The sequence below is a fragment of the Equus przewalskii genome, chromosome 3 (genome assembly GCF_037783145.1).
Source record: "Equus przewalskii isolate Varuska chromosome 3, EquPr2, whole genome shotgun sequence".
In the NCBI taxonomy this organism is placed as follows: Eukaryota; Metazoa; Chordata; class Mammalia; order Perissodactyla; family Equidae; genus Equus; species Equus przewalskii.
The window spans coordinates 105,682,468-105,696,032 of record NC_091833.1 but is presented as its reverse complement, the minus strand read 5'-3'; the positions used below and the strand labels follow the sequence as shown (position 1 = coordinate 105,696,032).

Below are 13,565 nucleotides of genomic sequence, written 5' to 3'. Positions count from 1 at the left end.
TTTCTAGCCACATCACATCAAAATTGTACTGATATAAACAGGGGTTGGTAAACTTCTGCAAAGGGCCAGACAATAAATATTTCAGGCTTTGTGGGCTTTATGATCTCTGTTGCAACCACCCAATTCAGCTTCTGTGGTACAAAAACAGCAGCAGACAGCATGTAAGCGAACGAGCACAGAGCGCTTCAGTAAAACTACCTACAAGGCAGGCCACAGGCCAGACGCCCAGATTTAGAGAATTAATTTTATGTTTGAAGACAGTTCTGTACTCCATATCCATTAGTGTAGAGATCAACTAAATTACCTTTCTTCAAGTTATACTAATTATGTTGCCAAAGTAAAAACAACTTGAAATATTTTTTGATAAATTTCCTCAGTTCCTTTGTGACTCTAATGTCTAACACGATGACTGGTAGATCAAAAGAAAAAGTATCCAATATTTGTTGAATAAACTGAATGGTTTTCCATGAAAGATGTGGGGCAATTAGTAAAGCAGAATATCCTGAAAAACTCAGTAATAATTGACAAAGCAATGGGATATAAAACATCCAAGAAAAATTCTAAGAAAAAGCAGCAAGACAAGGGATTATCAAAGTAGCTGTTTTATATTTTAATAAAGTATCATGGCAAGTTAGAAGCTCTTCAAAACCTAAAACTCTTCTCTTTACTCAGTTCGTATGAAAATTACGATGACAGGAAAAAACCTCTATTGTAAACAGAATGGATTTTTATTAAAAATTTCTGATTTCATTAGAATACTTTAAATAAGTGAGTCAAAGTTTTAATAGTTTTACTTCCGGCACTGACAATTAGCAAAGTGGTAATATGAAGCCCATATAAAGAAGAATATGTCAATGAATTCACTAACTTTTAAGTTAGAATGTCTACCTTCATTTCATCCAGTTCTGACCAAATTAAGTCTGTGGATTAATTAAGACTTGAGGAGACAGTGATCTCACATGTTTTCCTAAATTCATAGGATATTTTCTCATGGTTTGTAATATCGATAGTAAAGCCACTATTCAAGTGACTGCTACCATAGCTCTTCCTTTCTTAACTCAACATGAAATAAAATTAATTCATAAAAATGAAACTTACAAAATAGACTCATCAGAATGAGATCATCTCTAGCGTATAGGTATTTACCACAGTGTTCCTTTAATGGCGAATGTTAATAAAGCACTTAAAATTTCGATTATTCTAACTTATGCACCACAAGAACAAATCTAGTATCTAAATTAACTTATATTTTTACAGTCACTACATTCTTTCTGGGAAAATCACAGTAAATATAGAGAAACCCTAGCAGGAAACTCTGTAGAGCAGCTTCCCAGTTACATTCCCCAGACTGTGTTCTATGAGGTGTAAAAAGCTGCGACATACATAAAGCGTGGAGAACACAGCTTAACATGCTAATGGGGCACTGTGACTCAATGAGCACAGAAAAGAGAACTGAGTGTTTCCCAGTGTTACAGACCACAGAACTCTCAGAGCACACACATCTTGGGGGAATAGATGGGATGTTTCTTGGAATACATCACTGGAATGCTTGTGTAGCAAACTAGATTAAGGTAACTGTGAATCATCTGGAAATGTTTTTCTATCAAAACGAAATTTAGAAAATCATGTCTATGCTTCATAGTTTCTGTGTTAAATAATAATTATGATGCAGAATAACAGCACATGAAGAAACTCTAACTCTAAATTTTATTTTAAAATGTTAAGGATATTCTGTGCCAAGTGTTGCCTCAACGACACAAATTTAAAAGAACATTTTGAATTAGGACTCAAAAAATGTGGTAAAATGTTCATAAGCAGGAGCAGAGGAGGATGCACCGTTAGTCTCAGTTTCAGGTAGAGGAAGTATATATTAATTAAAAATCACCCATCAGTTATACACCTGTGTGAAAACCAGAATTCAGAATGGAAAAAAACGCGTATTCAATCATTTTTGAGGATAGATGACAAAACAGGAGAAGCTGACAAACTGAACTTTTTTCAGTCATCTCAGAATCCAATTCAAAGTGTCAACGTGAATTCTGAATTTTTGCGGGAAAATTTAACATTTCAGGATGAGTACTATGAGTTACAGTAGCTCCAAGTCCACAGTAGGTTATTCTAGTCTGCAAACTTCCCCAGAGCTGTACACAGTCAGTTTTTTTTACATCCAAATATCTATCAATTAGGCACACATTTGCTTTGGGATCTCAGAAGACACTGATACTAAAAAGGTCTATATCAGTATTTTCAATAGTCATGTTCCATTTTAGGCCATTATCACTTCAAAAATCATCTCTTACAACTGGCCCTTCACACACTCCCTTTTGCCTCCTCCTCAAATCTATGCTGTGTGCTACTATTAGAAAAGACACTCTAGAACCAAACTTGGATCATATAAGTTTCTCACAATTCACAGAATTAATTCTTGGCTTGATCTCTTTGTCTTTCTGTTATACTCACTTGGTGAACCCAAGTACTGTTAAGTCTAAGGACCCAGCTTTCTCCAAACTTACATTCTTGCAGCTGAGGTAAACCACAAAGCTGTTCAATCCTGTTATTTCTTGAGTCAGTCTTTCAAGCCTTGTCCACCTTGCTCAAAACGCACCATAATACTCTTAGATTACCTCTCGATTCATAGACAATAGACTCTAATGTCCTCACCATTCTGCCCATGAACTTATAAACTGATTCGCATCCCCATGTATTTTTCCCACTATTCTCATGCTTTAAGAGAGAAGTGCCTCTTCTGGCCAAGACCAATCTCTCTAGTGATGCCCCAAAATATCCAATAATCAATTCAGGGGTTTCACTTCATTTCTACTGCTTGCCATCTCATTTTTGTATCTTCAACTTTTCATTTTCTACTGGCTTCTTCCCACTGGCATCTACATTTTTTTTTTTTTTTTAATTTGCCTTCAACCAGGCTTCCTCTCACTACCTCCCTATCTCCTCTTCAATCATAGCCATTCATAGTTTTCTCTGTTAATTTTCCTCATTTCCTCTTCCTGCATTTACTCAATCATGATTTCTGGCCCTATTAGCCCATCAGAACCACTCTCTCCCAAATCACTAAAATAACATCTTGTGCTATATTCAATGGAAATGTTTTAAGGCTTAACTGACCTCTTACCAACAGTTTACCTGTTGTTTTCTCCCTTCTTAAAATACTTTTCCTGGCTTTCCTCTGACCTCCTGACTCCTTCATCAGTCTCCTTCTGTATACATCTTTTCCTTTCTTCATATCTTTGGGACTCTGAGACCCTAGGCTCTTCCCATTTTACATTGAGCAATCTCTTCGACTCTCATGGCTTCAATTATTTGCTGACTCCCAAATCTTTATCTCCAGCTCAGACCTCTCTCCTTAACAGACCCATATCAACTAATTGCTCCTTTTCTTGGATATTCCACTAGGTACTTCAAATTGCCTATGTCTAAAACTGAGGTTTTTTTTTTTGAGGAAGATTAGCCCTGAACTAACATCTGCTGCCAATCCTCCTCTTTTTGCTAAGGAAGACTAGCCCTGAGCTAATATTCGTGCCCATCTTCCTCTATTTTATGTGGGACACCTGCCACAGCGTGGCTTGACAAGCAGTGCATAGGTCTGCACCTGGGATCCGAACCAGCGAACCCCAGGCTGCTGAAGCAGAATGTGCAACCTAACCGCTGCACCATCGGCCAGCCCGAGTATTCTTTTATATCCCAGCAAATGTTACTATCATTTACCCGGATGTTCAAGCCAAAAACCTGGATGTTATCCTTTATTCCTCTACCCTCTAGGACATATTGATTCTACTTCATAAATCTCTCTCAAATACAGCTATTATTCTTCAGTGCTGCCACTATTGGGCTCAAAACATTTTTTTCATTAACTGATGTGAATCTCACAATTTGGGCTATGCGTCCCTCAGTAGCTTTACCTTTTGCCATTTTTCCATCCACTCCTGCTCCATCCTTAATTCTATTTTATGCCTCTGCTATATGAACTAAATTGCTCAGTGTTCCAAAAAAGCCTGCTCAATTCGCTACCCAAATTTTCCGTGCAGTTTGCTTAGCCTGAAATACTCCTCTCCCGACTTGTAATACTTTGGCATCCTTCAAGTCTCAGTTTAGATGTGACTATGTAGGAATCCTTGCCTAATTCTCTAAACATGGGTTCAATCTGGCTTCTATGTGCTTCTACAATCCACATCTCTCCTCATCACAGCATTCATCTTTCTACTGGAATTGCCTGTTCACAATCATCCCCCATGAGATGACAGGCTCCACGAGAGCACAAACCATCACTTTAGCCATTATATCCCCTGAACACATCTAATATCCCACTTAAACATAAAGACACTCTATTTATTGAATAAATAAATGATGTAGGTCTTGCTTTCTCACTTAGATGGAAAGGGAACTTTCTGAACCTTCTACAGTGCCTAAAAGCATATGGTAGGCATTCATTACTTGTTGAACTAAGAATAGGCTAGAATTGCATTTCTTCTTCTTCCTTTCCACGTCTACAGTTGATACACAGCAGTACAAATGTAGTAAAATGTAAAACTTAAAACTCTATGTATTAAACTATATCTAGACAAGCACTGTTGAAATGTACAAAAACAAGATATTCGTGGTAGAAGCAAAGCTTTTCATCAATAGAAACACTCTATAATTCATTATATACATTGCTCTAGGAATTTTTCTAGAAAAGTCCTGTTGTTAAAACTCTCTCTCAAGTCTCCAGTCACTAATTATTCTATGAAGAAGAAAAACACACATAAAAAATAATGAATTTTTAGCATCATTTCCAAAAAGGCAAAAAAAAAGTATGGAATACCAAGAATAATGAGAAAAAAAAAAAAACACCTTAAGAAACATTTAAAAATCAGATAAATATAACAAATATTGCTATAAGTACAACTTCGTAAAAATAATGTCCTTGCTGATTGATTTTTAAAAAAAGAATGTTAAAAAATAAAGAAGGAAAGTTATCAGTAAAAGATAAATAAAACTTTAAGCAGAGCAGGAAATAGTACTAGCAATTTTAAAACGAGAAAAGGTGAAAAACAACTCAATATGATACTAAAAGTTTTTTAAATATCACAAAAGGATTTTGAAGTTAAATTTGAAAAAGTAATAATTAGGCATCTTCCATCTTACTTTTCTAGGGAGATCTCATATTTAGTGAAATGAAGAATTATATTAAATTTTATATTTATACCTTAGGAAGATACAATGGTCAAGAAGTTGGAAGGACAAAATACGGTTCTGTTGTAAAATAAGTTAATGCAAACTACCTTTGGTAAACTCTAAGAGCATGAAATGAGGATGGTATAAAGAATTAAAAATGAAACACTGCACTTTATTGTCCATTCATGACAATCTTTTAAAAATGTGTGTGTATATTTTTAAGTGAATTATAAGTTTTTGACTTTTAAATCACTATCAGGCTTCTTCCCTCTTTTTTCCTGACATATTATTTGTTATAATGTTATTTTTAGTTATCCTGCGGGCAAGAAACACAGGGCATTATTTTTAGATTTCATTCATCTTTCATAACGGAGACTCTAATTTCACCACCTTTAAAATTTTAATCACTGCACATTACATATTACTGAAATAGGTATTTTAAAGTTATTCAGTTAAATAATTGAATTTTACAGGCCATAATAATCATCTAACCTATTAAAATTCGAGTTTAACTACTGTTTTTAATATTTTAATAAGACTGATATTTTTCTTTGCTTTTAAAAAAGTTTTAACAAAAGTACAAAAATAAAACCATCAACACCTCTCCAACCCCCTAAAAAACTTCTCTAAAATATAGTGTAACAATGCAACCATATGATATTATCCTTATATTTCCAAATGTAACCTGGCAATCTTTCATGTCAGGGAAGTAATCGGTCAGAACCATCACACTCCTACCTATCCTGAATTGTCTAGCACTTACCAATAAGCAGAGTTGGAACTGGCTATGTTGGCAGCTATGGTACTCATTCTATGTTGCTGGCTTCTAAGGGGAAGAGTCTCCCTGAGGCATCAATGTCAGGTCAGTATAACTGAGTAAGGCATATAATTGCTTGCTAAAGTAATTTTGGTTACTCTCTGAATTTACTATTACCTTAAAATTACCTGCATATGACTTCCTCCCTTGCTAGGCTACGGATTATCTCTGGAAAGAAATTCTCATCTTTACAGCTGTGGAATCTAGTTCAACTGTCTGATAGGAAAAAAACTATTAAACAAGTTTGCTGATTTATTGAAAAAAATGTCTTGTTCCTTCACACTCTTTAAATAGGCAGGGTCTTAAAGTGGTTCCCAAAGCAGTACCAAAGGGCCTAACAAACTAACTGTGAACATGAGACTGACAGCCTAGGACTATGACATATGTTATAGTCTCTATCAACTTAGCAAGAAGACAGTTCTTTGCTTCTTTCCACATGGTCCTAAAGTTATTAATTTATCAAGCAAAAAACATATATTAGCTTGTAGTGTAGTAGTTAAGTTTTACATAGTTACTTGGGCATATTTACCTGTCAGAGTGTTTTATTTTATATTAGATCTATCAAATGCAAAAGCAGATAATGTAACTTTTACATTAATGATATATGTTTAGAAGCTTTCTCTGTCTCTACCAAATGTGTTTTAATTTGCTTGAAACCTTGGACACATCAAGGTGTGGGGAAGTGCACTGGTACATTTAGCAGCACCTAATTTCATGAGTTTCAGACTAGGTGCCAAGAAATGAGGTCATCCAAATATTTGGGGAATAAATTAAAACTAAACCAACTGTTCCTTTTCCACCCATTATTCTCATACTTGACTCAAGGCACCTACAATGAAACTTTAAAATTAAGTAGAGAAAAACTTACCTAGTTGGGATTTTGAATAATAGTTTGCCATTTGTCCACTGTTGCAAGACTGTCGTTTATGTCTTTTTGTTGACATTTCTGTGGTCTTCCATGGTGGTCTTTTTCTTTTGTTCAATTTGCTAAGAACTTCGGAACTATCAGAAGGATTCTTGTCATAGTTAATACATTTATTTAATTTACTATTGTCAAGTTGGTCAGGAAATTTTTCAGTTGAAGGACTATTTGCTTTAGCATTTTCTATTTCTTTAGATTGCTTTTTGAAAGAATTTTGCCTAGCAGAATGGGATCTTAAGGTAAAGCGCCTCGATTCTTCTATATGAGTCTGACGATTATTTCCACTGTCAATAGATTCAGGAGAGTAAATTATTGTATTTAACTTAAAAGTATTTCTGTGTTCAAGATAGTTGATCTTCCTCAAAAATATTCTACAATCTTTTAAGGTTTTTGATCTCCAATTATTTGAACATACATTTCCTAGTCTTAGTCCCTTTTCAAAATCTTTTTGACTGTAATTTGTTCCATTCTCCTTTGCTTCTGACTTAAATTTATTCTCTAATCTAGCATGTGTTTTGAAGTCAGACATTGCCACCCTTTGTTGCAAAAAGTCATCCCTGATCTCAGGTGGTAAAATAAACTGATTATCTACTGTGTTTTTTCCTTGGCGTGGGATGTCAGCATTTGTTCCCCCCTCAGTCTTATTTAAAAATTGGTTCTGGCAGAAAAATCTCAAGTTCCTCCTTTTGGAGATCCAATCCACTGTTCCTTGGTTGAGCAGTTTCCCCTCTCTTCTCCACCTTTCATGCTGCAACCTCTTAAACTCAGTTCTTTTTAATCTAGCTAGTGTTAAATTATTCTTCACATTTAAGATTGGAGAGCTAACCATTTTATGCAGTATATGCAACTTCCCTGCTGATTTTGAAGGAGAAGATAGTGCAAATTTTTTAAAGTGCTTTCTGAAGGGGCTGGTACTAAAATCAGAATATTTGGTCCTTAATTTAATTCCTCTGGTATTTATTACTTCCAAAGGGTTTCGAGCATTTGCTTTTCTAACTAGTGAAAGAGACTGTGTTTCTGTTGTTTGCATAAACCAGGTACAGAGTTCATTTAAATCATACTTTTTCCGAAAAAGCATTTTTACAGGTGAAACTTCAAGTTCTAAAAGACAGGTTTCCAAAGGGTTTGCTATTTTGAAACTATCCTTGTCAATGTGTTCTCTTCTTTTATGAACACAATTTTCAGCTTCATCTCCACTCACTTGCACCCAAGCATTTGTTATTTGCTCAAATCTATTGTTTAATTCTTCTAATAAGGAATCATTGGAAGTAGAAGCAGCCCACCATCTGAGCAAAGGGTTTGATGAAATGATGGGGTCCAAGGATACTTCAGAAATGGGTAGTAACTTATCTTCCAAACACCTTTTTGCATTCCTTGAATTTCTAGCTCCTGGGGCACACTTGGAAGCTATTTTTATCCTTGACTGCCTATGTTTTTCCTTCTGACTTTTACCTTTCTGCAAATGGAGTTTATATGATTTATGGAGCAGAGTATTTCTATAAATTAGTGAGCTAGAAGATGCTAATGAATGTAAGAAATGCAGAGATGGTTTCCTATTCCTAATAGAATGTCTCAATGGTATAGTAGCAACCATGCTTTTTGATCCCTTCTTAAATATGTCAGTTTCCGTGTGCCTTGTATCGATCTTCTTGCATTGGTGATCATACTTTTCTTCAGGCAGCTTTTTTTCTAATATATTCTCTTGTTCTAAAGGAGGTAAGCAGCTGCTAATACTTACTTCTCTCTCCTGAGGTGAAATTCTATTAATAGTCACAGATATGCCAGAGATTTTCACTTTTGCAGGTCTACCAGGCTTCCTAATTATTGCCAAAGGCTTCTGATTTGGTCGAGTGATGTTCTTGGAAAGTTGAGGTATCACAGATTTGTTCTTGATAGGTCTGACATATTCAAAGCCAGACCCCAAGATCTCACTTTCAGTAGTCAAACTGGAAACAGCATTAATTCTTTCACCCGAGTCAATTTCGTATTCTCTAATATTTCTGAGACCACTATATTCAGCTGGAAAATCAGCAACATTATTGTTTAAAGACATAACATTGCTTATGTTTACACTCCCTTCAGAAACATGTCTTTTAGTTCTTCTTGACCTTCCATAAATAACAGTAACTGTAATACTCTTCTTATAAATACCTTCTTTTACTTCTGATATGAGAGATTCTGGGCTTTTCTTTCTAGCACTGAAGGACTCATTTTGGCAAATAGTGATGTCTGTTTGATCAGTTTTAGGTTTTGGTGGTCTTCCAATTGGCCGCTTAATCTGTTTCACAACCTGGGGACCTATTTTCTTAGGTCTACCTGGTTTTCTTTTAAAAGATGAATCAACAGCACTGCTTGAGTTTTCCTTAGGTTCTTCTTGTGTCTTACCATTATTCATATCATCTATAAACATTGCACAGGATTCTGCAGTTTCTTTTGCACAATTACATTTTAGTTCTCCCTGTAGAGTGTCACAATCATTAAGACCAGAACTATAATTTTCCAAGTTACCATTTGAGATATCCTTATTTGTTTCTGTTTTTTTTTCAATTACATGATGAGTTGGATGTTTTTCAGAAGGAAGATCAATATTTGATTCAGAAGTACCAACTGAAGTTAAAGTATATTTGACTCCTTCACTGCTTTTAACCTCAGATAACAACATAAGTTTGATAGGACTAGAATAGTTGGAAAAAGAGCTCTCAAAGGCTTCATATTTTGTTGGTACATCTTCAACACTGGAAATCAGGCTACTAGTATCTAAAATAGATGACTTTTTCAAATTACCAAGTTTTTTGTTATTCAAATCTATTGTAGGTATATGACTGCTTCTAATCAAGTTGCTGGATGCTACAACAGCTTTTGATAAACTCTGCTCTTTGCATGTCATTCTGCTTACAGTAAGAGTCATATTTCTACCAGGATTTTGATCTTTACCATCAATTTCTATCAACTTCTTGGGTGCTTTAAATCCTTCTGATAACGACTGGTTATTCCAAGACTTTTTGGCCATATTTATTGTATCCTCCAAACGCTCCACAACTACTTGTAAATTAGAATTCATTGCAATTTTATTTAGATCTATATTGTGTGGGCTTTCAACCTGAATGTTTTTCACTGGATCCTTTTTTTTTGTAGATCCAGAAACTTTTTTGGCCTTAGGGGAGTTTTTGAAAACATAATTATTTGTTACGTATATAGAATACCACCCTGGAGGCACAATATTCCGTTTAGCCCTACTCAAAAGTCCTGGAACATCACTTTTCAAAGGAGTTTGAGTAGTCTCTAATTTTGGGTTCTCCTTATGATTTTGCAAAAAAATTTTTCCAGCTGCAGATTTCTCCTGTGATTTTCGTATGCTCGTTTTCTCATGAGAAGTTGTCTTAAAGCTTTCTGAAAAAGCATCAAAAGCGAAGTTAGTTTCTAAACTATGAAGAGGTAGTTGCAATGATTGTAATGTATCATCTGGTGAAAACGATGTTTCTGCATGACTGTTTTCTTGAAGGCTTCTAGAATTTTGTAAAGGTGATTGGCAATGATAGAATTCTTCTTTGTCCATTGAAGATATCTCACCATTGCACATCAATTTCCTTGAATTTTTTTCAGTGTATTTTTTCCTTATAAAATTTTCATCAAGACTAGCAAGTTCTCTTTTTATCTGTAAAGACTGCCTTCTAAACATGGGTGAATCAGGAGAGTTGTGCATTGCAAATAAAGTTTCTTGACGTTTTCGAAATCTTGTCTGAATAATTTTATTTTCTACCTTTTTATCATGTTGACTAAGTAATTCCATAAAACTGTAATCACTGGCCTTTGCATTATGCAAGAGAGAGGTTATTAAATCTCTCAATTTTAAATCATTATCGGTATTACAATCACTGCTAGATAATTTTATAAGGTTTGTCATATCTGTGGTTTCTATTGATTTTAATTTTTCATTAATACGATCCATTAAATCTTGAAAAATTACAGTAGTTTCCCCTTTTTCATGATTTGTAGTACAATTATTGCTGTCTTCCAAGAGTGAAGAATCTGAGTTACCGAATTTCTCAGTTTTATGTATTTTACTTTCGTGGTCACCCTTGTCATTGCTTACTTCTGCTGGTGTGAGAGATGGAGGTTGGTTCATGTTTGCTTCAAGTCTGTTATTTTCTAAGGCTGAAAGCTCTGAGATGACGTCTTTCAATTTTTCAAATCCTTCAGTCTGTACAGGTGATAATGGTGGAGGTGAGGGACTTCGAGATCTACAAACGTCTTTAAGACTGACTGAAACGTCACATACTTCCCTTGATGGAAGAGGAGTGTGAAAGCCTGATTTTGTAGAGTGAATGTTTGGTAAGAGTCCAGAACAGCACCTATGAGAATGATAACTGTTTCCAATTCCTCTACTCACTACTGTCTTAATGTGTTCAACAGTTACAGTTTGGCAAGATAAACAATGTAAATCTTTGATACAGACTGGCAGAGGCATAAAACCAGGGCTTTTTCTTTCATTTTGTAAACACCCTCTTTCTGCCAGCCTATATTCACAACTACAGAACAGACCAAGTAAATCATCTTCACTCAGGGGCTTTTGAGATTCTGAAGACACAGTATATGACGTATTACAACAACAAAGAGAAGCAGCATTCTGCTCTTGGACTAGAAATTTCAACATAGCCAAAACTTGTTGCTGGTGATGTATGCACAAAGATTCCAAAACTTTGCTTAATGCTGATTTTCTTTTTTCCATTTTAGTAGCTTCCTCTGACTTTGGATCAACAGTTGAACTAAAAATAAAAATCAAACAAAAAATGAATTACAGCAAAAAAACCAATATTATACGGAGTTATAATTTTAACAGAGTTTGAACAAAAGATATCTTGATATTGCTGGTCCTAACTCCTGGAGAGCTGTAATAATGACATCTTGATTATCGTTTAGCAAAAATATAACGAAGCACTGATGATAATTAATTCCCTATGACAATGTATTAGAGTCAAAGTAAAGCTCTAGTTTTGCAATAGAAAAGCTGATAATTATAGATATGATTATATTCACAGATTGCTAATGTTTACTGCTTTGTATATATTAAGAATATTTAATGGGAAGTGCTTCAGAAGGACTTAAAATTTTTGTAAAGTAGGCTTTTTAAAAGTTATTTTGATAATTATCAGTTCATACTAGCACAAATAAAAATAAGAAGTAGGAGAAAATCTCTTATCTTTATTTAGAAGTTTTTTTTCATGGTAGTAAAAACAAAATTATTAATAAGAGAGAGCTCTACACAGTCCCAAGGATGATTACGGAATTTAGATTTCATATAAATAACAGAATGTCTTTTCTAAGATTAAGCTGCAGGCATTTTAACCTAATAAGAAAATTAAAAATTTAAGCTATTTAAAAATAGAACCTATTTTTAATTGATTTTAAATACTAAAGTAATTACATCAAAACTACAGGCATTACTTACCTAATTATTTAATTTCAAATGCTGGAAAATGTCCCACTGCAGAAATTAATATATATCTAACTTTAACTAAGACCCAGGATTACTTAGCAACCAAGGTAGAAGGCTACAAAAAATTTTTTTAATCCAATACCAGCAGCAAGAAGAATAAAATATATTAAAAGAATTCTGTTTCAGAAAAGTATCTATTCAAATTAAACATATCACCAAACTCTGTACATGAAAATAGCCTCCCACTACTGATTTCTTGTATTTCTTGTTGTTGTTAGTAGTTCCTGGTTTGCAGAAATTTTATTTAGGGTTGGAATTGGGATATGCTGATTATGAAGTGCTACAGAAGATAGTATTTTGTTTAAATAAAGGGTTATTACATTCATGTATTTTAAAAATTAAAGGGTTTTTCTTTTAAAATGAAAAGTGAAATTAACTTTTTTATTTTGCTCCCTAAAACTGGCTTGTTTCTCAGATAAGTATGCAATATTTTTTCTACATTTTATAAAAAATTATGTTGAGTAACCAAAACACCAAAATAAATTTTGAACATTAGATCAAAATTTTTCTAGAAAAAAAGATAATTTTACCAGATTCAACCAATGTTTCACTAAAACTAGCATGTGATTTGACATAAAGCAGCTATCAACCAAAGTGAGAAGAGAGATGAAATTACAATCAAATGTTTTGAGTCCACTGCTGCCTCTAAACACATGAAGACAAGGACATAACCCCAGTATCCTTTCTTTTCTGAAAATAATATTTTTGTAAATTTTATCATGCCTGGGAGTGCAAAATGATGGAACTGACTCCCAAGATTCACTATTAGATAATTAAAAAACTACATGTAGAGAACAAAGGCAGGAAGAAATGTTAACTATCAAAAATGAAGATATAAGCAAATTATGCTCTTTTCCAGCAAATTAAAAATATAGTTTTCACATAAGCAAAAGAAAACCCAAAAAAGTTCTGACAGATGCACTTTAACAGTTTCTTTAAAGTTATGTTATGGCCTAATAACCTATCTGTGACTAAGTATTTAAAGAGAGATTTTATGTTTCTCAGAAAAATACATTGCACTTTATTTTAAAGATTGATATACACTTTCATAACAGTATCTGAAATGCTCAAATGCTTTTTTCTGTTAGCAAAGTCAAGTATAAAGTAGAAATAACTGAAACTAATAACTAGTGTTAACTATTCAGAAAACCTCTGCA

At 34.1% G+C, this 13,565-nt stretch overlaps 1 protein-coding gene across 3 annotated transcripts in view; it reads right to left on the bottom strand.

Moving 5' to 3' along the window:
- Positions 1-13,565, bottom strand: part of LCORL (ligand dependent nuclear receptor corepressor like) — a 152,421-nt gene that overhangs the window by 17,864 nt on the left and 120,992 nt on the right. For 2 of the 3 annotated variants that reach the window (XM_070613090.1, XM_070613091.1), the window contains one exon: positions 6,858-11,677. The exons of the other annotated variant lie outside the window; for it this stretch is intronic. In XM_070613090.1, coding sequence (XP_070469191.1) covers positions 6,858-11,677 — 4,820 coding nt within the window. The remainder of the gene's footprint in view (positions 1-6,857; positions 11,678-13,565) is intronic. 3 annotated transcript variants of the gene reach the window in all.